The 24,969-nt window shown below is 57.6% G+C and overlaps 7 protein-coding genes across 7 annotated transcripts; 3 read left to right on the top strand and 4 right to left on the bottom strand.

Annotated features, from left to right (window-relative positions):
* Positions 1 to 1,138: 1,138 nt before the first annotated feature.
* BDY17DRAFT_321297 (WD40-repeat-containing domain protein) lies at positions 1,139 to 4,324 on the bottom strand (the record flags this gene model as incomplete). Its single annotated transcript, XM_033736598.1, has 1 exon — positions 1,139 to 4,324. The coding sequence occupies one exon, from the start codon at positions 4,322 to 4,324 to the stop codon at positions 1,139 to 1,141; it is 3,186 nt and encodes a 1,061-aa protein (XP_033593079.1).
* Positions 4,325 to 4,760: 436 nt separating this feature from the next.
* BDY17DRAFT_246073 (WD40-repeat-containing domain protein) lies at positions 4,761 to 6,648 on the top strand (the record flags this gene model as incomplete). The annotated part of the gene is made up of 2 exons (XM_033730691.1): positions 4,761 to 6,039; positions 6,101 to 6,648. The coding sequence occupies 2 exons, from the start codon at positions 4,761 to 4,763 to the stop codon at positions 6,646 to 6,648; spliced, it is 1,827 nt and encodes a 608-aa protein (XP_033593080.1).
* Positions 6,649 to 6,962: 314 nt separating this feature from the next.
* BDY17DRAFT_291622 (peptidase M28) lies at positions 6,963 to 10,379 on the top strand. The gene has a single exon (XM_033732689.1). The coding sequence runs from the start codon at positions 7,198 to 7,200 to the stop codon at positions 10,180 to 10,182; it is 2,985 nt and encodes a 994-aa protein (XP_033593081.1). The 5' UTR covers positions 6,963 to 7,197; the 3' UTR covers positions 10,183 to 10,379.
* A 472-nt stretch (positions 10,380 to 10,851) lies between these two features.
* On the bottom strand, positions 10,852 to 13,847 carry BDY17DRAFT_246436 (fungal-specific transcription factor domain-containing protein; the record flags this gene model as incomplete). Its single annotated transcript, XM_033730726.1, has 2 exons — positions 10,852 to 13,646; positions 13,709 to 13,847. The coding sequence occupies 2 exons, from the start codon at positions 13,845 to 13,847 to the stop codon at positions 10,852 to 10,854; spliced, it is 2,934 nt and encodes a 977-aa protein (XP_033593082.1).
* A 1,521-nt stretch (positions 13,848 to 15,368) lies between these two features.
* On the top strand, positions 15,369 to 16,658 carry BDY17DRAFT_80230 (S-adenosyl-L-methionine-dependent methyltransferase). Its single transcript, XM_033738724.1, has 2 exons — positions 15,369 to 15,576; positions 15,629 to 16,658. The coding sequence occupies exons 1-2, from the start codon at positions 15,503 to 15,505 to the stop codon at positions 16,536 to 16,538; spliced, it is 984 nt and encodes a 327-aa protein (XP_033593083.1). The 5' UTR covers positions 15,369 to 15,502; the 3' UTR covers positions 16,539 to 16,658.
* A 40-nt stretch (positions 16,659 to 16,698) lies between these two features.
* On the bottom strand, positions 16,699 to 22,850 carry BDY17DRAFT_291625 (SNF2 family DNA-dependent ATPase domain-containing protein). Its single transcript, XM_033732690.1, has 2 exons — positions 22,734 to 22,850; positions 16,699 to 22,674 (listed from the first exon to the last, which is right to left on the bottom strand). Exon 2 carries the CDS (start codon positions 22,524 to 22,526, stop codon positions 16,779 to 16,781), a length of 5,748 nt encoding a protein of 1,915 aa, XP_033593084.1. The 5' UTR covers positions 22,527 to 22,674; positions 22,734 to 22,850; the 3' UTR covers positions 16,699 to 16,778.
* Positions 22,851 to 23,500: 650 nt separating this feature from the next.
* On the bottom strand, positions 23,501 to 24,933 carry BDY17DRAFT_80307 (P-loop containing nucleoside triphosphate hydrolase protein). Its single transcript, XM_033738725.1, has 2 exons — positions 24,395 to 24,933; positions 23,501 to 24,331 (listed from the first exon to the last, which is right to left on the bottom strand). Exons 1-2 carry the CDS (start codon positions 24,611 to 24,613, stop codon positions 23,669 to 23,671), a joined length of 882 nt encoding a protein of 293 aa, XP_033593085.1. The 5' UTR covers positions 24,614 to 24,933; the 3' UTR covers positions 23,501 to 23,668.
* Positions 24,934 to 24,969: the final 36 nt, after the last annotated feature.

Raw genomic sequence — 24,969 nt, forward strand, 5'->3', positions numbered from 1 at the left:
TAATGCTTGGTCGTCGCATTGCCGTTCACCATACGACGACGCCGACTACCAAGCCTTGCCGCTCGCGTACCTTACGCAGACTTCTCGACGTCAAATAATACCCTCGTGTCTGGCCCTCCAGCTGAGCTGCATCGTGGCTTGCAAAAGGGTGGTGTGCCAGCCGGCCTAGACTCACCACCTCACCACTCCAACGGCAAAATCAGCGACGTCGATGCACGGATGGATGGAGGCATACTTCCACATCGCGAGAAACGGTTTCGTCTCGAATCGTAGGAACCCGTTGTCCAAACTGACGTCTGACAGTATGCGCTACGACCTTCGATGGGTGTTTATTTTCCGGTTCAATACGCGCGCGCTGTAGAATGGGCAGCAGTGTCGTCAGCCTCATTAGACTCCACTCCGGTGCCGGTGGGCTCCAAATTGGGCAGTCCATCTGAGGACTTGCGAATCCTATAGGCAAAAACCTTGTCCAAGCGCTCCGGCGTTCTGATGAGATCATCCTCTCTCTCGCCATGCGAAACACCCGCGGGTTGCATGATCAGCATAAGCATGCCAAGACCACATGTCCGACATCCTATATATATGAAGATCCCTTCACTCTGCTTCACTGCGGATCTTCGTCGTCGAATGTCAACTCCTCCAGGACTTTGCCCACGCAAATTGGCTTTCGTGACGCAGCTTTCTGCCCAGGGCAGAAGATGACTTGCAGCAAGCCTTTCCCCACATCGCTCGCCCGCCGGCCTGGTTTCAATCTACCGCCGGCACATTGAGCCGTGGTGCTGCATTGCTGAGACACGACGTAATGCATCGTGAGCAGCAATCACAACCTTCCCGCCGGAATCGCGGATGCACGTTGTACGGACTGCAGGTGTTCTTCTTTTCGAAATACCACGTTTGGCATAGAGTGTTGCCGCTCTCTCCCGCCCACGCTACCTGTCGCTAGTCACGATGCGCGCGTGCGTCGAACATATTTCACGCACGCGGCGCGATCGTGCACAATGCTTTGACGTCAGTTATTCGAGACGACACCGCTCGTTTGCACAGTGGCATCACATCACCACACCTGGCAAAGTCCAAGGAAGGAAGGCCCGCAGACACTGTAGGAGCAACTTCAACACCGCTCGATGTCACCCACACCTTACGCGCTCGCCGACGGCATCCTCCACAGATCTATCCCAACCCCAGAAACCAGCACTCCGCTGACTCCATCTTCTTCACCCCTCCAGACCTCCAAGCCAGACACATCCGCCACGGCAGTAAAGACATCGGCAACTTTCTTCACTCGCATTGCTCCAACCGCGTCGACTTCCACCTCCCACACTTTGATGCGCTGGTCGATGCCCGCTGATACCAGTTGCACTTGTTGGCATTCTCCTCCATTGGGGCGTATGGAAATGATCGCAACCCCCGTCACAGCGGCCGCGTGAGCGCGGGGAATCAATAAAGTAGCCATACCCGTGTCGTCGCTGCTCTCGCCCGGAGTGCATCTTGTGATAGCAATTGCATTATCGTCGCCGCCGGTCACGAACAACGACGTTCCGTCCGCGAGTTCTAGATGCGCGATGGTGTGGATGGCGCTTTGGTGGACATTGTGTCTGCTGAGCCAGTCTAGACTTTGCTGCTGTTGCTGCTGATGCCTCCAAGTTGTTAGGTATCCATCCGTGGCAGCGGTGATGAAACGATGGTCAGTCGTCGCCATTACTTGCGTCAGACACGAGGTCAAGTAGTCACCGGCCGATATCAGCGTCCACGTCCGTTGCTCAGATTCATATGCCCAGACTTTCAGCGTGGAGTCCGAGTACGCCATCGTAATCCGCAGTCCACGATTTCCATCACGTGTATCCTCGTCCACGCAGAACCCCATGATCCGCAAATCGGAAGCTCCACTGCGCGGATGTGCAGACTCGCAGGCAACTCCGATGCCTAGATAGGGCACACCTGCACTCACCCTCCACACGAAAAACTCCTCGAATCCTCCGCTGGAGAGCAGGTAGTTTCCATGCCAGGCTAGGTGCTGAACACCAGTATTGTGCTTCCGCAACGTCTGCAGACAGTGAAAACCACCGCTCTTCTCATACCGGAAGAGCTTAATGTCCGTGTCTTCTGCTCCAGTAGCGATGACGGATCCTATCTCAGCAGAGGCCGAGGAGACAGCAACAGCCTTGATCTCCCTCCCATGGCCCCCCTCGTTCAAAAGACGAAAAGGCAGTGCAGCCTGCTGGGCGTGGAACAGCCTCCCCGCCTTCGTCCAGACGAACCGCCCTCCATTGGCGTCGAAATCCGGTTCAAACGCCCACTGCCGATGTGCGCCGCCGCACTCGACGCGCATAATCTCGCGCTGCGCCATCACGTCGTAGACGACGAAGTGTTTGCTCTGGAAACCCCAGGTCCACACTCTGCTGTCGTCGGCGTGCATTTTGAGGCCTTCGATGTTGGGCCCGAAGGGGAGGGCTAGTTGGTGGAGGGTGATGACTTCCACTGCGGCGTTGGAGTGGCGGAGCTCACGCACGGCGAAGGTGCCGTCTCGGCCTGTGGAGAAGAGGAAGTGTCTTGCGGCATGTCCTGGAGTGCGTTTCTGTTGGACTAGCCGCAGGCTTGTAACGGATTCAGCATTGTGTGCTTCACTGATCGTTATAGAACAGTCTAGCTGGTTCGACCCATCGACAGAAGGACAGTAGACTGCGATTGCGCCACCTCGGGAGCCGAGGACTGCATAGCGTAACGACTCGTCTTCGTAGTACGCGAAACTGGTGACGACGAAGCTTTCTGGCAGCTGCAACATTGTCGTCCTTGATGGCGAGCGAAACGGATCTGGACCGTCCAGACGTAATATTCGAGCCTCGGTTGCGTTGACTGTAGTTGCGAGGAGGTTCAGCAAGTCTGACCTGGGGCGACACGCAAACAATCCTGCCACCTTGCTGCCGACCTGCGCAAGTCCTACAAGTTGAGCAGTCCCACGATCGAATGCATGTATGGCGCCGTCACTTCCGCCAATGAACCCAAAAGCGGACACATTCGACATGATTGAGTAGCCTCGGAGACTTGCGAGAGGCGATGAGATCTCAATGGGATGCAACGGTTGATCACCGGACAGGTGGAATTGCACCACGCCGCCACGATCTGTAGTAGCTAGAACGGTGCTGGGACCCACGAATCCATATGTGCGGTATGCGTCACTGCCTTTGCTTTCGAGCGAGAGTGGTGGTGCAATTTCATGAATGTCGAGACTTTTGCCGGGTGATTCGTACAGTGCAATCGCTCCATCCGCGGCACCGGTAGCAAGCAAGCCGCGACTGTCGTGCACTGCAACGGCCCATATATTCTTTCCAGAGTGCGCCTTGATTGAACGCAACTGATTGAGGCTGCACAGCTGCTCCCGTGCTTGCAGCGCCCAAACAATGACGGAAGCATCCTCTCCAAACGATAGGATGCGCATGGTCTCGTCACGATGCTTCCCAGCTGCGTATCGAACATGCCAGATCCTGGAGATGTGACCCATGGCTTTGGCCAGGCACCGCGGAGCGAGTGCGTCTTCAGAAATCTTCGCGCCAAAGCCCGTATCTCGAGGGGTTTCGCCAGCCGCGCTGGACTCCATGGGCAGACTCGAGACATCCCAGATTCGGACGGTACGATCATCGCTACAGCTGGCCAGAACTCTTTCACATCCAAATCCGGGGATTTTAAGCTGGGAGGATAGGCGAACGCCAAACACCGACCCTTCATGAGCGGCGAAAGTGAAATGAGTGTGGGAGCGCAATGGAACTTCAGAGTCATGCTCGAGATACGCTGACCAAACAATGATGTCGCCAAAGGCAGTACCTGACGCAACGAGACAGTGAGATGGACTTAGCCATAAGATGTGTGCGGAGTAGAGGATGCAATTCGAGCCGGGTACGCGCTGTTGGAGACTCGGCCGGGGCGTAGGTGATTTGGCATGGGCAGGTCGGGTGATTGAGATGGTCGCGAGGGCATTATGCGCCGTGACGAGGCCGATTAAGGAGTGGGAAGACGGGGCAAAGGCCGCGTCGAGAATCCAGTCCTGTACATTTTGGACGGGTCCGAGGGAGGCTTCGATTCTTCCATCTTGGATGTCGATGGATAGCGAGCGCGAGAGAGAACCGCCCCATATCAAGGCGGCCGAAGCGAGGTCGTCTGCACTCAGGGCGATTCCATGAATGGCTTGGCCTTCGAACACTCGAATCTTCCGGTGTGTTGTGCCATCTGATCCATAGATGTAAAGATACGGGCCTTGTCCGGAGAAAATCCAGTCATCCCCGACCAAGGCCAACGCCGTCACAGGCACATGCTGGCGCTCATGCTGCATTTACCGCGCGTGGAGGTGGTCGAGAGGGTGGAGGAGCGAGAATAGAAATTCGATGTTGGTGGCATATTCTTTAGCAGAGCGTGAGTGGCCCAAGCGCGGTGAAGTCCCGCTAAGCTCACGCTTCACGACCTGCCCACGTTCAGTGGGAGAATGCCTCCTCGAACAACTCTTTCGATCGCTCACCTCCTCCCCAACCCCGACTTGGCCTCGATAGATATACACGACACGCGTGCCGGGCGCCCCCTGCCACTTCACATCACCGCGCATCAATCCGTCAGCTTGTGCCACGCTTTCCAATGACTCGGTAAGGCCACGCCCAGGATACACAGCATAGGCGTGTCGGCAAGAGATGGCTGGCCGCATTGGCCTTGATCACACCGCGCCAGCATCCGCCCCCGTCCAATCCGACTCTCAACCCTTCCCAGCGCCTCGTCGCATGCATTCGCACCGGCAATCAGAGGACTTCCGCATCCCCTCCAACGCTCCCCCGCTGTCCGCTCCCTACACGCCGCAACAACAGCAACAAGACGGCCTGTACTCCGCCAACCCCTCCTTCAACGTCCAGCAAGCCACTCCACGGGGCTCTGCGAGCTCTGCGTTACCAGGCGCTCTTCAGCCCGCCGGGGGTGTGCCGCGAGCTCCTCCTTCCACCTTCACCACTCCACCCACCGTCCCGAGCATGAACATTGCCACGAACGCGCAGCAATACACGCAGCAATCGCCTTCACGATCCAACCCGATCCATTCCCACTCGAGAAGCAGTCCGACAGGCATGGACGGCTCCCAGAAATACATCCCCTTCAACCACACCCCATCTCAGAATTCCCCCTCCACCTCCAACCCAAAAGCCTACAACCTCTCGCATACACAGAGCCCGGCGGGCCCGTCACACAGCCCATTAAACCTCACCGACATCCGATCCCGCGCAATCTCCGACGCAAACGATGGCACCAGCGGCACCAATGTCTTGTTCAGCTATTCCGATACTCCGACCAATTCCAACTACCTCGCCCCATTTCCCACCTACGCCTACGATTGGTGCAAATGGCCGGTATTAGGAGGAAGCAGCGCGGGCAAAATGGCGGTGGGTAGCTATTTGGAAGACCCGCACAACTTTATTCAAATCCTCGACACGCACATTGTCCCCCAGGAAGGCGCCTCGTCCGATCGACCGCAATATGGACTGGAATATACCAAAGTGGCCGAGGCGACATGCGCGTATCCCGTGACGAGGATACTGTGGGAGCCGCCCAGCACGCAGAAGCAGAGCACAGATCTCCTCGCCACGAGCGGGGACCACTTGCGATTATGGAGTCTACCGCAGCCCTCTACACCCCATTCAGGCAGCAGTATTACCCGAGGTTCAAACAGCAGGGATCAAGCACCGCCCAAGCTTCAACCGCTAGCCTTGTTGTCGAACAGCAAAACTCCTGAACACACCGCGCCTCTAACATCGTTGGACTGGAACACACTCTCGCCCAAACTCATCATCACCTCCTCCATCGACACCACCTGCACCATCTGGGACATCCCAACTCTGACCGCCAAGACTCAATTGATCGCACACGACAAGGAGGTCTTTGATGTCCGCTTCTGCGCCGGCTCGGTGGACGTCTTCGTATCATGCGGCGCAGACGGCAGCGTGCGAATGTTCGACCTAAGAAGCTTGGAGCACTCCACCATCATCTACGAACCAGCTGAGAAGACGGAGACAGGTGAGCTACCATCATCACCACCACAAACCAAATACATGCTGATGCAGAATGGCCCCTCCAGCCCCATCCCCCTCCTCCTCCTCCCCAACAAAACTAACCCCCGCCCAAACCCTCACCCCCGCCCCACCCCTCCTCCGCCTCGCGGCCTCCCCCCACGACTCCCACGTCCTCGCCACCTTTGCCTCCGACAGCAACGTCATCCGTATCCTCGACGTCCGCCAACCAGGCCAAGCCTTCTGCGAATTGCGCGGGCATCAAGGCAACCTCAACACCATCGAATGGCACCCTTCGCAGCGCGGGACCCTCGCATCCGGCGCGGACGATAGTCTGGTGCTGATTTGGAATGTGAATTCCGCTACGGGGGCTGGGGGCGGGGCTGGCGTGCCTGTTCCGCCGCCTCCGCAGACTGCGCCGGCTGCGGGGACGAATGGGGCTGCGCCGGCTGTTGTTCCTGATGTGCCTACCCGCTTGCCGCTAGCGAGTTGGAGGTGTGAGTATGAGGTTGCGAATGTGTCTTGGTCGCCGCAGAGTGCGCTATCGAATCAGGTGGGCGATTGGTTGGGGGTGTGTGCGGGGAGGGGCGTGTGGGGGGTTAGAGGAGTGAGGTGAAATTTCAGCGTTGGCATTGTACGAGCGCAATGAAGCTTTTGGACGGGTCTATCTCGAAGTTGGTAGAAGCAATTCATCTTGCCCGCAACATATCTTTGGACCAGGCCAAATCGTCGCCAGGCGTGAAACTACACCACCGATCAAGTGCTAGACACGGCGAGACTGATCCAGTACGCGCATCCCCTGCTAACCTGACAGTGAAGCGGACGATGCAATGAAGGCGAGTAGCGATGAGCAGAAGTGAGGTTGGGGCGGGGCATGCATTACCTATTTGGGCAGCACGAAATAGTGGACCTTACCTAATTGGTGTGAATCCTAGCGCGAAACTCTGACGCTTGCGAGCCACGGTTTGAAACGTCGTTGAAAATGGCGTGGGTGTTGCGAGAAAATGGAGGGGTAGCTAGCGGCCGACGTATGTTTCTCACAACGCAGAGCTCTCATCCCACCTCACCCTCTCTCCTCTCAAAGCTGCAGAATCAAGGTGCTGACACCCGCATGCACGATTTGTAACAAGGCCTCCGACGTGCGAGATAGGTCAAGACGGGCGAGATGCCCCGCACGCGCTCGTGGAACCCCCTCGCCTTCTACCCCATCCAAGTCACCTTCTTCGCCTCGCTCGCCTACATCGCCCTCTTCACCCTTCTCATCTGGTCCTTCGAAATCGTCCCGCCGGCCCCGAGCACTGCCACGCCTGTTGCCGGGGTGAATTTGACGGAAACATGGCTGGACCTGAGTTTCATCTCGGATGGCTACCATCCCATTGACAGTCGGCGGAATGGTGTGGTAAAGGCGTTTCTGCTGGACCGGGTTCGCGAGGTGTTGGGCAGGAATGAGGTGGGATTTGACGTCGTTAATACTGTTGGGAAGGGAGCGGAGAGTCTGATGAAGGGAAAGAAGGAGAAGGAGAAGGACAAGGCTGTCTCCGTGTTCGTGGACGGGGTATCGAATGTCACGTTTGTGGACGACTTTCGCCAGCAGCCTTGGAGTTGCTATGGCGAATCGGAAAACATCATTGTCTACATTCGGGGCTCGAACGACGACGATGGGAAGTGGTGGGAGAGCGATCGGCCGTACAATGGACCTGCAGGAGTCCTCGTCAACGCTCACTACGATAGCGTCTCTTCCGGGTTTGGCGCCACGGACGATGGAGTGGGTGTCGTGACACTGCTACAGCTGCTTTCCCATTTCACTACAGACGGCCATCAGCCCGAACGCGGTCTCGTGCTGCTCTTCAACAACGGCGAGGAGAATGCGCTCTACGGAGCCCATGAATTCCTCCGCCATCCTCTCTCGCAATTCACCCACACCTTCCTCAATCTGGAGGGTGCAGGCGCCGGAGGCAGAGCCACCCTCTTCCGTAGCACCGACACGCAAGTCACGAGATTCTACGCCAAGAGCCCCCGGCCTTACGGCACTGTTGTGAGCGGTGACGGTTTCAAGCGCAGACTTATCGGCTCCGGCACGGATTACTCGGTCTTCGTCGACAATAACGGCATGCGAGGACTGGACGTCGCTTTCTTCACTCCTCGCGCCCGCTACCACACCGATCAAGACGATGCGCGAAACACCAACCCCGATTCCGTCTGGCATATGCTTTCCACTGCTCTGGCGACCACTCGAGCGCTGACTTCCTACGATGGCGATGAATTCGAAGGGTCGGTCGGCCGGACTGGGAAATTGGATCTCTCCTCTGGCAATGATGGCGTGTGGTTCGACATCTTCGGCCGAGAATTTGCAGTCCTACGACTGAACACTCTCTTCGCCCTCTCCGTGGTCCTTCTCGTCGTCGGCCCCGTGCTTTTAATCATCCTCGAAGTCACTTTACGCAAGTTGGACAAATGGTACCCACTTGCGCAAAAGCAGTACCTCAACTCGGCCGACGATGACGAAGCGGTGCACTTCAGTGGCGTAAGAGGCCTCTTCCGCTGGCCGATTGCCGTCGCCGTGGCCACCGCCGCCGTCTTAGCGCTCGCCTTTTTGCTGACCAAGATCAACCCGTACATCATGTACAGCAGCAAGTACGCGGTATGGGCCATGATGCTTTCCGCCTGGTTCTCCATCGCCTGGTTTCTCCTGGCGGGCGCGGATCGAGTGCGGCCCACGGCGCTGCAGCGAATGTACAGCCTGATCTGGCTGTATGCGTTTTCGTGGGCATTGTTGGTCGCCGTTACAGTCGGAGCGGATCGTTTTCACATCGGAGGCGGGTATTTCATCGTCATCTACAACGCTTGCGTATTTGTCGCCTTGCTCATCTCCTACTTGGAGCTACTGGCCCTTCCCACCAAAACGGCGTATGTGGAGCGGGTGGTGAATGCGGAGGAGGAGGTGGACGGACGATCAGTCCGGCCAGCAAGCCGTCGAGGCCGCACTTCTCGAGATCACGACGAAGACGAAGCAACAGAGCGAACCTCTCTACTCCGCGGCGGAGACCGCCGAAGCGGAACATTCAGCAGACGTCAAGAAAGCATTGCCGAAGAAGAGCCCACCGCCGACCCACATCTGCACAATGCCTACGGCGACGAACAAGCGTGGTCCAGCAGCCTCCCACACTGGACCTGGCAGCTGCAATTCCTCCTGCTAGCCCCCATCAACCTCATCCTAATCGGCCAAGTCGCCCTCCTCGTCACAGCCGCCCTGCACCAAACGCACACAGACGGCGGCGCCTCCGTGCTACCCCTCTACCTCATGCTCTCCGCCTTCACCCTCCTACTGCTCCTCCCGCTCACGCCTTTCCTACACCGCTTCAAATTCCAAGTGCCCACATTCCTCTTCTTCGTCTTCGTCGGGTGTCTTGTGTACGCCCTCCTCGCGTTTCCCTTCTCCCGCGAAGCGCGCTTCAAGTTCACCTTCGTGCAGCGCATCGATCTCGACACGGGGTCCAACAACATCACGCTCGGTGGGCTGGACGAGTACATCCAGGACGTCATCGCCGAGCTGCCCAGCGCCATCGGCCAACCGGTGCACTGCAGCACGAGCCCCAGGAGTCCCGACTATCAATTCTGCAGCTGGAGCGGACTGGAGCCGAACGTTGTCCCTGACGACTACGACTCCACCACCAAAAAGGACAAGAAAGACAAGAAGAAATCCCTCGGCACAAAATCCTGGCTGCAATCCAACATCACCTCCGACTCAGCAACAAACACAGCCCTCTTCACCTTCCGCGCGCAAAACGCCAAAGCCTGCCGTCTGGAATTCGCCTCTCCCATCTCCGCTTTCCACTTCCCAGACGCCCCATACCCCGCTGCGTCCGACCCGCGCTTCCCCTCCGTTGCGGAAGAAGGAAGCTGGCAGATCCGCCTCTTTTCTCGCACGTGGGATCGGGAGTGGAGTGTGAACGTCACCTTTGCTCCTTCGCAGGAGGAGGAGGTTGAGGTTAAGGGCCAAGAAGGCAGGATCATGTGTCTGTGGAGCGACGCGAATGTCGCGGGCGCGATGCCTGCGTTTGAGGAGGTGTTGCGCTTCGCGCCGGTTTGGAGTGCGGTGACGAAAGCGTCGGATGGGTTGGTAGAGGGGTTTAGAAAGTTTGTGGTGTGAGTTTCCGAATAATTTTTTTGGTTTGGCATTTGCGACTTTGGAGATGATGGTTGGTGTATTGTTTCGCATGTTGGTCAGGATAAATGTGGATAGATCCGCGCATTTTGAATGCCAGAGTGCGATGTGCATGTTGCACTCCTCATCTACCGTACAAACCGCCTCCGACAGGCTACGTGCCAGAAGAAGAGGTTCATTCCTTCCGTCTCGCCGACGGCCTGGCGCTTCTCGTAAGGGTTAAGTGCATTCTTCTAGCGAGTCCTAGGTCGACTCCGCAGCTTGTAGAGGCTTGTTGCAAAGGGAGAGCGTCCATCCCGTCCACCAGGCTACGTGCTACAAGAAGTGATCTACTCCCTCCGCTCGCCGACGGCCTGGCGCTTCTCGCAGACGTCGAAGATATGGGTATAGCAGGTCTTGGATTCCTTCCGAGGCTCGCTCGGGCTTGTTGTAAAAGGGAGATGGGTACCATGTGGTCTGGCAGGCAGGCTGTGCATTTTTCTTCTAGTCACGAAGCAACTTCTATCTGGCACGTAGCCCCTGCCCGATCGGAAACCAAAGCTAAGCAGAGCGAAAAGCAAGCGCTGGGTATCATTTCCTTTCTCCCTACCTTCCTCCCTCCGATTCCATCCCATCCCATCTATCCATACATACAAAAGAAGCCGCAAAGAAGAATCAAGTCTGAAACCCATTCAGCAGCATAGAATTCCACTCCGGGCCCCCGAACAACTCCTGCAAACTGATATCGCCCGCTACGCCGCCTACGCCGCCCAAACCCGGCGCCGACGACATGTGTTGCTGCTGCTGCTGCGGATGATGGTGTGCATGTTGGGCATGTTGCGGGAGTTGCTGTTGGCCCCAGCCATTAGTCGCCATGGCCTGCTGTTGTTGACCGCCCATCACGCCCTGATGCTGCTGTTGAGGGTGGGGTTGCGCGTGCGCGGCCATATCCGCCTCACGACCGAATGTTCCTTGCGGAGGAGCGGCGGCTGAGCTGAGATAGGGTGGTAAAGCGAAGAATTGGGCTTCGATGTTATCTTCCAACCCAGGGAGGGTAGAAGAGAGGGGATTGTCGTACAAGCCGTCGTTGCCGTTGAGGTATGCGCCTCCTCCGTTGTCGTGCTTCGCGGCTGTCATTTGTTGTTGCTGATGGGCGTCGAAGGTGGTGAGTGGTTGGCACGGGTAGACGAAAGGCTCGTCGGCCTGGGGGAAGAGCATGGTTGACATGTCTGCTATGGCGGGGTTGTTGGGGCCGTAGTTGTTGGGCGGCGCGCCAGCGAAGGGGGGGTATTGTTGTTGCGGCGGGAGGCCGGTGGAGGTGGGCGTGCTGGTGAGGTTGAGGGGGTTGTAGTTGTTGATGTACGCGCCTGCGGACGGAGGGAAATCGGCGCTTGTGGGCGTTTGCGGGAGACTGGAGGCTGCGGAGGGGGACCAGGAGTCGTGGGTCGTGGGGGTCATGTTGGCGTTCCCGCCGGGACCGGACAGGTGGCGGGGGTACGTGACGGCGCGGCGGTGCAGGCCGGGCCCTTCGCTTTGCATGGAGATAGTGACATCCGGGAGGCTGCGTGATGCGGCGCTGTTTTGGGCGTGAGGGGAGGCTTTGCCCGACCCGTGCTGTCGCTTTTTGTTCCCCACCATGCTGGGATTCTGCTGTCCTTTCTGCATCCACTCCGGCAAGCGGCGAAACACGCCTTCGAGCGTCGCTGAGCAGCGGTCGGCGGCCAAGCTTCGCTTCGCCAGGGCAGCCAACACCTCTTTCCCCTCCAACGCATCCTTGATTATGGCCGCTGTGGTGGGATCGTCGGGGTTCGCGGCGGCAAAGTAGACGAGCGACAGGATGGCGAAGAAGGAGGTGTACATGACAAACCAGAAGGCGCCGTTCAGCAGACCATTCAGCTTCATTTGCGTTTGGATGTGGATGATGTTGCGGGAGACGCCGACGTACGACGCGGCACAGGCGTATGCGCGTTGGTCGACGGGCGGAGGGCGGGCGACGTAGTGCAGGAAGGGTCGGTACAGCATGACCTGCGCATGTGCATATGTCAGGCGGAGGAGATGCTGAACGCGAGTGTAGCGATCCGGGGCGGGCGATGGGTTGAGGACCGGGGGCAGATCGTTCTTCCACTGCTCCATCTCGCTTTCGATTTCCTTGATGACGGAGAAGGGGACCGAGTAGGATTGATCCGCCGTGCCGACGCCCTTGTCCTGTACTTTGATGGGATAGACGCATCGCACAATCTTCGAGAGCAGCTGCACCAGGCGAGTGTGGGCGTTGAAGGCCGCCATGAGCGACACCTGTCCTTCGGGCATCGGTCGGATGCCATCTCTGGTCACGTATTCGTCGTCGACTTCGGTGGGGAATTCCTGATCGATGTCTTCATCGCTCAATGTTTGGGGCAAACCAAGCATTGCGCCCACGTAAATGTCCATCTTGCGAACGGCCCAGAACACGCGTTTCCGCGTCTCAATCTCGAGCGGGTCGAAGTTGCCCTTGTAATTGCGGTGCAGGCCCATTCGCAAGGCCGAGCGAAGGGCAACGCCAACATAGGCATAGCATTGTGACAGCTTCGCCGAAGATTGCAGAAAAAGGACCATCATCATGACGGCTTGAATAGACATCAAGTCTCGACAATCGGCAATGTCGAGGAGCATGCGTGCAGTCTTGAAATGCACAAAGCCTTGCTGGATGGCATTTTCGTACCCTTCCGAGTTGATTCCACTCGACTCGTCTTTGTTGAAGAGATGCCCGAGTGCCATGGCGGTGTGAAACAGAGGCAGAAACTTCTGATCTTCATTCGTGTAATGCTCGACGGGAACGGTATACAAGCGTTCAAAGGCCAGCCAAAACGTCGGACCGTGGATAGCACGGAGTAGGGCAGCGGCGTCCTCGATGGCGAAACGGCAGATCTCGCGCGCGACGGCCTTTGGGGGGAGATCGAAATTGGCCGGCCCCGAGTCGGCATTGATGGGGGACTCGGCGGACGATTTGGGAGAGTCGAGAACTTGCGACATGTGTCGGGTCTTGATGAAGGGAGTAGTGGCGACTACTGGGCCCATCAAGTCACCCATCTGCTCTCGCATGCGTCGCATAAAGGTCAGGCCGGAAGAGTGACCGTGGTAGTCCCAGTTGCCCGACTCGTCCATTTCGATGGACGCGACCGCACGTACCATGGACTCGATCTTGTCCGAGCGATTCGACAGTCCGCGGTTCAGCGGGGGCATGGATTGCGGGAGTGGTAACGATGGAGCGTGTTGATCTTGCTCCTGCGCCTGTGTGGGGTTGCCCTTTCCTGGCGCACCGGGGATATAGCCTTGCTGGACGGCCACGTCGATTCCGGGGTCATTGAGGTCGAGGTTCGGGATGAGGATGTGCAGAAGCGTTTCTGCTCGGTGGACGCGATGCTCGAGATTCTCCACGTATTGCGGGGCGGGGTTCCTCCGGCGGTTGGAGGGTTGGTCGTAGGTGCATTCTGCAGGATGGATGAGTGGGTGGCGCGGAGGCGGAGGGGTGGGAGGGATTGAGTAGACCAACCATAACTATAAACGGTGCAATGGGTGCACGGCTGCTTGCCATCGCATTTGATCTTCTTGCGGCGGCATTCGTCGCATGCGCGAGTGACTCTGCGCCGTTTCTGCAGATGGGCGGGGGATTTGGTGGAGCTGGGGGACATGGGCTGCTTCGTGTCTACATCATCGCCCTGCGACTCGGCGTCACTGACGCCGGGCTCATCGTACTCCTCGGAAGAGGCCTTGTCCATGTCGTCTACGGGCCGGATGGCGGATGCGTGGGGAAGGGTGGCCGGGCGTCAACATTCGGGCTCGAGACGGGGGGACAGCAGTGCGCCAGGCATGGATGAGGCAGAGGAGAGAGGATGAAAAGGGAAGATGACGCCAAGATGAGTGGGATTGATGATCAATGAGGAAGAGGCGAGGTCGGGGTTAGGAGCTGGCAAAGTCCGACTTGGGGAGGTGGAGGGAGCATTGACTTGCCCAAGCCAAGACCGAACATACGTAAGGAAGGCGGAGGGCAAGGGGCAAGTGCGCTCCGTCTTCGGCAGGGTGGATTGCCGTCAGTCACCTATGCAACGTGCATACCACCCTCCGGCGTAGCATCGACGGACGGAGTAGTCGCAGCAGCTTTGGACGTGACGGCTACGGCGGGCGACGGCGCAGGCGAAGAAGAAGCTCATCAGCGGACGGTCGGTACGTCAGAAAAAGAAGCACCACGGTCGCGGATGCTCCCGCAATTCCGCTCCGCTCCGCTCTCGGCCTGCACCTTCCATTTATGCTGTCCTTGCCTTGGCATCGCATCAAGAGGGGAAGGTGCGATGCTCTGAAGTGTAGGGCACGCATGCATGTACACACTCATTGCACAATACGTCTGCGCTCCACAAATGCAACGCATCGTGGATGAACACTCTTCCCACTATTCTTGGCTCTCGTCTGCACGTGGAGTGGGACGCTTGCCCACTTGAGGACAAGTGGAGCCGCGGCTCGCCCTGCGCCAAGGCTAGCATTGCGCGGTGGCGGGGGAGCAAGGCTATTGCTGCGGCCGCTCGCTGCCGCTCTATCCGCTTTTCTCAGGGACAGCCAAGACCGTGATTTTGTCAGCAGCAACAGCACCACCGTTCTCACTTCACTTCACCTCGCCCTATCACCAGCCGGACGGCAGATCTCGACGGACGGCAAGGCTTGCACCGAGGCCCTAAATGTCTCCACAAGTCCTCCAGCCGGAGCTGAAAGACTGGCACGAGGCTTCTGAAGTGAGAGGTGATCCTCCTCTCCTCCACCTACACCGTCTCTTATTAAGACTTCGTCATACCGAGCATGATGGCCAGCTACTTCCAGAGTCGGGGAAACATGGGCATCCCCTATCCACGCTCATAACTTCGACACGTCCGACCGGATCCAGTCCTTCCACCCAGGCGCCCAAACACGTGCCTCTCCGTCCTGCCAAATCCTCCGTCTCGCCGACCCATCCTTTCACCCAGACCCTGCAGCAGCCCCATGCCCAGTCGAGATTAGGCCGCCCAACTCCAGGCCAAGCAGCTGCATAACTTGCTCTTGAATCCTCCATCCCGTGACTCCGCCCACCTATCCTACGTCTCTGGCGCTGGCCCTGCATATGCACGCCACACATCGACATTCGCTTAATGCCCACAACGGCTTTCCTGTAAGTGGACGTCATAGGTAACATGTCACTCCTTCTCGTGTGAGTATTTCAGCTATTTCTCCTCAAGACGTCATGTCTATCATCTTCATACAATCTCAGACAGTACAGTCACAGAACAAAGCTCTCCTTTTCTTCCATTGAAAGACGAACAAAATGGCGCCGTCGCGAGATATGGACAATCGCACGTTCCACCAAGACCCCACCTCCCTCTACAACCTCCCAAATGAGTACAACTCCCCTCCCTTGCGTTCCAATCCCCTCAAACTAACCCCCAGTCAGCCTCCCAGAACACTCCCGCCTAGACGAGCAAGCCAAACACGTCTCAACAATCATGGACCACCGCATCCTCCACGCGCCCCTCAACCCCAACAAACCCAACACCCGCATCCTCGACATCGGCACCGGCACAGGCTACGTAGCCGACACGCTAGCCCTCCAGAACCGCTCAGCGCAAGTCTACGGCCTCGACCTCTCCCCCGTCCCGCCGCGCTCAGGCCGCACGCCAAACGTGCACTTCGTGCGCGGCAACATTTCCAACCAGCCGCCGTCAAAATGGACCCCGCTGCCCGACGCCGAGACGAAGACCGAGTTCTCCGATTCCTCCTCGGACTCCGGGGCTTCGAATCCAGACTACACCGACAGCGTAGGCGCCGGCGGCCCGCTGTTCCCCCGCGACGAGGAGACCTTCGACCTGCTCTTCTCCCGCTTCCTCGTCGCTGGCATCTCCGATTGGGACGCGTTCATCGAGAAGGAGTACCATCTGCTCAAACGCGGCGGGTGGGCGGAGATCCACGACCTCGACGCAACGGTGTACAACGCGGCCGACGAGCCCATTTCTAACCGCGCAGACTGGCAAGTCCTCCCCGAGCGCGCGGCGGAGAAAGCCGGCCTAGACTTCCAATGTGCATGGCGCGCGGCGGAGCGGATGCGACAGGCGGGTTTCGTAGACGTGGTGCAGAAGGAGTATGCGCTTCCGCTTGGCGGGGAGGGAGAGCGCAGGCCGGATATGAAGGCTGCGGGCGAGTTTTTCGCGCCGACGTTCGCGGAGGTAAGGGAGATGGTTATAAGGCGGTATGTGGATGCGCCGGAGAGAGCGGAGGGGATGGTGAGGAGGATGCGCGAGACGATGATGGCGCCGGAGGCTGGGAGGCATTACAAACTTGTGGTGACGTATGGGCGGAAGCCGTGAGGTGCACTTACTTCCGCTGCTGACGGCCTGGCGCTTCTCTCAACGTTGAATGTGTAGTGTTAGCGAGTTATACATCGAGTCCGCGGCTTGTCCAGACTTATCGCAAGGGAGATGGTCCACCTACGTGGACAATGAGTGATGAGATAACGAGGTTTTGTCAGTCAAAAAGAATTGCATCTGTTGTTTGCCGCTCAATTCATAATTTTGCTCCGATGCTGCGCTATGCTCCTAACCCCCATCTCAGGCCTTCATACTCTTCAAAAATCCATCCAGGTTAAACTCCTCCTCATACTGCCGCTCATCCCACAATTCACTCAACTCATCCAAAATTCCCTTCTTCCCCTTCTCCTTCACATTCCCCTCGGCATCAACCGCATTCTCCGCATCCACGGTCCCCCTCTCCGCGTCCCCGCCCCCAAACGCCCCACCAGAATCCCCGTCCGTGTCTCCCAGACTGAACAAGTCCAGAATCTGATCCGTCTCCATGCTGCCCAGCCCGGCATTCTGCTGGTTGACGACCGTGGACGCAACGTCGATTTTGAAGCGCTGTAGGTTGAGAATCTTCTCCTCGAGCGTGCCGCGCGTCACCAGGCGGTATACATTCACCACCTTCTTTTGTCCGATGCGGTGCGCGCGGTCCATGGCTTGTAGGTCCTTCTGGGGGTTCCAGTCGTGCTCGACGAAGATGACGGTGTCGGCGCCCGTGAGGTTCAGCCCGAGGCCGCCGACGCTGGTGGTGAGGAGTAGGCAGTCGATCGAAGGATCGGAGTTGAAGCGGTTGACGATGTCCTGGCGTTTGGAGGCTTCCACGGAGCCGTCCAGGCGCGCGAACGTAACGGTCGGCAGCATCTTCTTCAGCACCGTGTTCTCCACCATGTCGAGCATCTCGCGCATTTGGCAGAAGATGAGGGCGCGGTGCTGCGAGACGGCTTGATCGGCCGTGGGCACGAGGCCGGACTCGGTGGAGGATTCGACGCCGATGCCGCAGTCGACAAGCAGGTCGCGGAGCGCGGTGAGTTTCGGGGCGTGCTTGGGGTCGCTCACGCTAGACTTGTCGCGGGCGAGGAGGGATTGAATAGCGGCGTATTGCTTGTGGCCCTCCTTCATGACGAGCGCCGGGGAGTTGCAGAGCTTGCGCATGTACTGCAGAGCCTGGAAGATGTGTTGTTTGGCCTCTTTGTCGGCGTTGCCCGCCATTTCCTGCAGCGACTTTGCTTCTTTGCGGCTGAAGTCGTCGAAGAGCTTCTTCTGCAACTCGCTGAGGTCGCAGTAATAGTTTTGCAGAATCTTCGGCGGGAGGTCATTAAGCACCTCCTCCTTCAACCGACGGAGGAGGAATGGCAGCACCTGCTTGTGCAGTGATTCTACCGCCAAAGCGCCTGCCTCTTGCTCTTTCGAAGAAGACTTGGCAAACCGACTGGCCGCGATGGGTTTGGCGAAGCGGTCTTGAAATAGCTTTTCCGTGCCTAAGAAGCCCGGCATGAGGAAATCGAAGAGGGACCACAGCTCAAGGACGTTATTCTGAATGGGGGTGCCGGAGAGGATGAGTCGGTGGTTGCTGATCAGCGTCTTGACCGCTATCGTCACTTTGGCCTTGGGGTTCTTGATCAAATGGCCCTCGTCGAGGACGCAGTAGTTCCAATTGATGGGCAAAAGAATGTCAATGTCATTCCTCGCAATGTCGTAGGAAGTGATGACGATGTCTGCCGTGTTCAACTGAGATCGCACTCTGCCACGCTCGGCAGGCGGTCCAGCATAGGCGACGGCATTCAAAAACGGCGCGTACTGCAGAATCTCTTGCTTCCAGTGTCCGGTGAGTGTCGGGGGGCAAACAATGAGAGAAGGCATTCTGCTCTTATCCGGAGCCTGCGTTTTCGCAAACTCCTCCGCACGCATGTGATGATCACTCGCCACGATGCAAAGCGTTTGCAGCGTCTTCCCCAGTCCCATGTCGTCGCAAAGCACACCATGCAGATTATACTTGTTGAGGAAATGCAGCCAGTTGACACCATCCTGCTGATACGAACGCAGCTCCGCTTTGATCGCGACGGGGATCTGGAAGGGCTCGACTTTTTTGGGATCCAGCATCTGAGCGATGAACTTGCGTTCGCGATCCCGCCCTTCGAGCATGGCTTGTGGCAAGCCAGGTGGGTCGGGGATGCCGGCTTCCAAGGGGACCAACTTAACGAGTGTTGCGAATGCGGTAGTAGCGATCAGTCGCACGCCCGGGTCGGAGTCGCTCATGCGTCCGAGCACGGGCACAAGCAGGAAGATCACGTATGGTAGGACACCGTCGCCCATGACTTGGATGAGGTGGTAGATGCACTCGATCGCTCCTTGCCGGTAGACGACCTCGTGCGCGTTGTTGATGGACGGCAACACCTTCTCCACAAGCATGGTAAATCCTTGGACTGTGATGACGCTGCACACGCTCGCGAAGCACTTCGCCGCGATGTATCTCAACACGGCTAATCGACACTGCAGCGCTTTGGCGATGAAAGGAAGAAGATCGAGCACCCAAGCGTGGAGGCCTGGATCCAGGTTGGCGATGAGCGCACGCAGAGTGGACATGGCATCGACCACTTGTTGACCAGTCGTGCTGGCAGGGTCGGTGATATCGCCTGGCAGCTCATTTGCGAAGCAGTGTCGGATTGGACCCTCAATCACTTCACTCAACGTAGGAACCTTCTTCAACAACTCCGCACCAAACGCCTGGCAAAGCTGTGCCAGGGCATCTCTGGCGCCTCGTCTCGTGATACGGGCAGCCCTCGCCTCCCGCTCGAACTTTGCAGCATCCGGGCGGTCCTGGACGTCTTCATCCTTTTGCAGAGAGAGAATCTCGGCCTCCTTTTTGGCGTTCGGGTGGAATTCGGGCGTCTCACCGGTCTCCATGCAGCAAAACTTGACGAGATTGCCCACCACTTTGTCAACCACTTTATGGCGCTCCAAGGCGACGAGCTGTTGCACAAGCGATGCGATGGCAGTGGCAGACCGATGTTGGAGATCCGAGTTCTCCTCTTCCTTTACACTATCCATGACAGCCTTGATCGTGGCCTGAGGTTTCTTTGGGATCTCACGGAAAGCGACGAGAGCCGCGGCAGCGGACGAACGAATGCGAAGATCGCTCCGACTCTTTGCGTTCTGCGCCTCACGAATGGCAGTCTCGGCGTCCAGCTTGGCGATATTGAGTGCTTCGGCCGCTGCCATCCTTTGCACAGTCGAAAGACCTTTGTTGAGCCGCTCAAAGTCTTCATTGACAATCTTCTCGGCATGTGCAATGGAGAAGGCATTCTTGCCAGCCTCTGGCTCCCCTTGACACACTACGGCCATGATGGGGAGTTTGCTGCCGGAGACATGAGCCTGTTCTTGGAAGGAGTTCATGAGTTGCTGGCACTGCGCCCTGGCGATGCGCAGATAGCTGGTCTGGTCGCTGTAGCATCCCGGTCGCTCATCGTCGACGAGTGGACGTAGTTCGGCAATAGCCTTGCTCGCGAGGGGGTCCGGGGAGGTGAGCAAGGAAGCGTACCCTTCCAGAGCCATCGCTGTGAAGATCTGCGTTGAGGCGTACGTTGACTGCAGCTGGGGCAAAAGGTGTGAGGCAAAGAATGCCAGTCGATCATCTTGCGGCCAGGAAAAGACTGCTTTGCCCAGAGCTCTCGTAGCGAAAATTCGTGACCGGATCATGACATCCGCACCGACAAGGTCAACATCGCCCTGCATGATTGCGGCATCGATGTTGTGTGAGAGCGCCCCGTACGAAGAGGCAATCGGAGCGTCCTTTTTCTCCGATTTCCGCCGTTTCTTGGCCGGCTCATTCCCGTTGATGGGAGATGCGCGACGAACGGAGGTGGAATTGGCAAAGACCTGTCCCGAAGGCTTGAGGAAGAGTGTCGCGTCCATGGGGATGGGGTGGCGGCTGATGCCAATGGGATGGAGAGTGAGTGATATGAGAGGCACTGCATGCGCGGCGAACTCATCTTTGAATCGCTGAACGCCTTGCTGAGTTAGACAATCGACGAGAGCGTCCCACACCTCAAGAGTAAGCCGGGACACGTCCTCTTCCCGTTCCACGAGCAAGTTTTGGTAGACGAGGCGAAGGGCCTTGCCGTTGATCCAGCCTTTCGTGTCCTTGCCCTCGATGTTGATGAATGTGAGCAACGCACGCAAGACGGCGGAGCGCACACTTCTGATTGTGTGTCGAAGGAATGGATAGAGGCGAGGCACGAGCTCGTCAAAAGATTGCTCGGGGTCATCGAGGGCATTCTGCTTCATGGCGTCCAGGACTTCCGGGAAGCTGCAGAGTTTGGCCAGAAGGTCCATGACTGAGCCGGTGCTCGCACTCAGATCATCGCTCAAGCTGGACAAGCACTCCCAGACCACGCTCATGAGGTGAGGAAGCTCGTTCTTTCGCACAGTGACGAATTGCTGGGCGACAGGAATGAGCGTAGCGGCGCTGACGGAGCGGACATCGTCGTCCATGTCGCCCAAACCTTTGATCACACATTCGAGCACACCGTCCATGAGAGATGGATCTTGGAAGACCAAATCAGTCCTCACGGCAACCAGATACCGCAGGCCGATCATCCCGCCGTGACAGGCGTGCCAGATGCGTCTCGAAACTTTCAGATCCTTCTGCATGACGAGACGATAGAGAATGCGATTGGCATCGTGGACGGCGGCGACAGGTAGGTATTGCAGGACGGCACCAAGCACCTGCCCGGCCGTCTCTCGAATTGGTGCCACGGCGGTATCCGAGACGTAGTCGGCGAAGCGATCGAGCATGAAGACGCAGCACAGGCGACAGGACAAATCGTCCAGCCACGCTCGATTGAGCTCGTCATTCTTTGTTCTAGACTTTCCAGCTTGTCGACCCGCTCCCGCGCCATGTACGCGAACGACTTCTCGCAAGCCCATGGCCGCGCCGTGCCGGATTTCCCACTGCGGGTCGAAGAGGTCGACGGTGAGAAATTCGCAGAGCCGGTCGAATGGCCATTCCGTGCCCTCTTCCTCCGCTTCGGTGAGAAGAGTGGACTTTTCCGGGACAGGCATCCCTTTGAACTCCGAGACAATCTTGCTGTCATCGTCACCGTCTTTGCGCTCCAGAGAGAAGTAATCCGCGGATCCGTTCTGATTTGGCTCGTCTTTGATCTCAGCTTTCACCTCTTGTTCAATGGGAGTCTGTGAGACGTTCGTCGTACTGCCCCGTCGCGCCGCAAAGTCGTATTTGAACTTTTTGTTGTCGCGCTTGAGTTCCTCTTTGCGACGGCGCTTGAGCATGTTGAGCTGTCGCTTGCTCATCTCGCCAGCGCTGCCGGTAGGTGTCTGAGCGGCGAAGTCATCGGGAGACTTTGTGAAAGGATCGTCCCGTGGACTTTCCCTATCCGTATTGATGCGTGGAGCGGTTGGGGTGGAGAATGAGTTGGACCTGATGGCGATGTCTTTTTCCGTCACCAGATCCTCTTCGATGTACTCGCCACCCAAGCCGAGGCGTGCGGTGAGCGTTTGCTTCTGATGTGCCAATCTCTCTGACGGATTCAGACCAGCCAATTTGAAGTCATACTGTTTCCCAGCACTACCGAGAAGCTCTTTGCCGTATGTCAAGATGGATTCGACGTCCAAAGTGGCGAGTTGTAGTTGAGCAGGAGCTGACGATGGAGACGGCGCATCTTCCGCTTTCGCCGGTGGCGCCTCGTTGATGTCGTCGAAATCTGCGTTGGGATCATACTTTTCCGCATGCTCGACGATGCCGCCGATTGCCTTTGCTGCAGCAGTCCGGGTGTCCCAGGAGGGCGAGCGCAGGTAAGGAACGACGCGAGTCAAGAGATTGAATAATTCATCCGGATGATTCTTCTGCACATCCGCCAACTGTTGAGCAGCGGTGTTGCGGATGAGTTGGGTACTTCCACTCTCCAGTAAAGTAACCAGGCGGTCAAGTCTGTGCTGAGGGTCAGTAAAGGTGTACAAAGTCACGTGGGATAGATGGCACATACCGTGAGGTCGTCATCGTCGCTCCTCCGCCCGATGGCATGAAGATGCAAGGAAGATGCAACGAGATGAGAGTGAGGAAGGCATCGATGCAGTCACATCAAGGCAGCATCGCGGGCATCATCATGTCGTAATCTGGTCAAACGACACACTGTCGATAGAGAGTGAGTGAGTTGTGAGGCAAGAGCGGATGAGCAAACAGTCACGGACAGCGTAGATTGTAGAATGAGGCAGGAGCGCCGGGGGGCCGAGCGTTTTTGGATGCGACGCGGGCGAGTGAGCGAACGCGGAAGCTCGATTTTATAAGGAAAGCGCGCGCTTTCGCGGCAGGGGGGCGGCGCGAAGCTAAGCTACTTGGGAAGGAGCGAATGGCGAATAAGGCGTAGCTGCGGGCCGAGCGTGTGGAGCTGTGATTCGTGCATCCCATCAGCATCCGCCGCACTATCTTGACAACTGTTCATCAAATTCTAGTGTGTGCCCATCCTGCTGCTCGCAATCGATGGTACACGTCGGGAGAAATCGTCATGAAATTTGACAATGGTGTGGTTTTGCAACCTCCTTCAATCCTGACCGTGGCCAGGCCCGGGTTGCTGCAGATGCCTGATGGACTGCAGCATGAGCGCCTATCGAGTCATTCCGTCTGGCTCGTTTGCCCATAATACAAACACATCACAAATTTCGACCCTGTCCAAAGGCCACAACGTGCACCATTACGACGTGTCTCTTGTCGTACCCGTCCGGCTGTACGACTGCTTCTCATCCTGCAAACCCAGGCACGAACAAACGGGTGCACACGACATGGTATTGTAGGCAGAGATCTGCCTGGTCAGGTCGGGCGGGAATGGTATTCTCAATGTGCATTTTCGATGCTACCTATCGTTGAGGCTAAGCCTCCTCAAAACCGCTCCTGCAACACGCTCCAGAGTTAACCCAATCGGTAAAGGTAAAGTATGCAAACATTCCATCTCGCCCGTCGGGCTTCAGCAGGCTCCCGCAAAAGTGCAGGCATCTGAGCGTTACTCTTGGTCTCGCGGAGGAAGTTTCGACCGCGTCGATTCCCTTGGTCTCCGTTATGATCGCATGATCACCCATGTCGTCCCGCCATAACTGGATCTCCCCGCTCTTTAACGCTGATGTACAAGGCATTAGAGCGGCACTATCTTCCTCGGGGGCGGAGACTCGGCGTTGTCCGGGCGAGTGATATCCTCCAGGATTGCCCGGATAGTCTCGTTCGTCTCGGGGGCGGCTTCGAAGGGACTTGGGCGTCGCAGCGTCACAGCGTCCATGATGGCTTGCAAGCGTATCAACCTCTGGCCCTCTGGCTCCATGCGGCGCTGCACACCATCCTCTCCGAGCCGCATTTCTGAAAAGTTCGCAAGCATGAGAGCGGGGCTTGTGATGGGGTGAGCCTTCAGCATGCTAAGCAAGGCGTAGGCATCGAACCAGCTGTCAACGAGCGGCGTCCCGGTCACGGCTATGCAAGCCTCGAATCGGGCGCGAAACACCTTCACCGTCTTGTATGCCACTCCCTTGTAGTCCCTCAAGTGGTGCGCATCATCGAGGATGAGGTACTTGCCGAACGCTCGAACGCCGCCGACCTTGAACACGTCTGAGAAGAGGGCGACCTGCGGTCTGGGAGGAGCCGTGTCCTTATCCCCACGCGAGTACCGAGCCAGGTCGACCTCGAATTGCACCATGCGTCTGCGCTCGGCGACCAGGTAATCGTACGTCACGATGACCACACGATAGCGAAAGAGATCGAATGGTGTGATGGATTCATCGTTGAGCAACACCGCCGGGAGCATGCCCTGTGTAAGATTGCCATGTCAGCCGGGTACGCAATTGCTTATCAATGCTGCAGATTCTCCTACCTTTTTGAAGCATTTGTTGATCTCATCCATCCAGTGTTGATCGTGATTCGCCGGCACCACTACGACACACGGGCCATCGCCCGGATCGTAGTCCTGGTAGATCGCTAGCAGCACGGATAACGTCTTGCCTGTTCCCGGCGGGTCCGCGAGAATCAGGCCTTTGAACTTGCTTTTCCGACCGTGGATCACCGTCCCGGCTGCTTTGAGCTGAGATGGCATCAAAGCTACCAGATGGTCCAGGAAATTCAACGCCGGAGGCTGTGTGCGCCATGTTAGACCCAGTCCGATAGCACTGAACCGCTCACGCAGTGCTTACGAGTTCGGTCAGCACGGGCGTGGATTCCTCGACGGTCTCCTCCGTGGCGGATCCCTCGTCACCGACGCCGGCCGCGGCCTCATCAGTCGGAACCGCTTCCTCGCACTTGTGCTCTCCACGCTGTTCCGAATCATCGTCACCTCCAACTTCATGCGCATCACCGTTATCGAAGAGGTCGCTGTCTTTCTCTCCCAACACAACATCTGGGCTTCGCTGGTTGGCCGCCATGTTTAGACGCGGTTGAGAGATTACTGTGCTC

This window comes from Neohortaea acidophila, assembly GCF_010093505.1.
Source record: "Neohortaea acidophila strain CBS 113389 unplaced genomic scaffold BDY17scaffold_2, whole genome shotgun sequence".
In the NCBI taxonomy this organism is placed as follows: domain Eukaryota; kingdom Fungi; phylum Ascomycota; class Dothideomycetes; order Mycosphaerellales; family Teratosphaeriaceae; genus Neohortaea; species Neohortaea acidophila.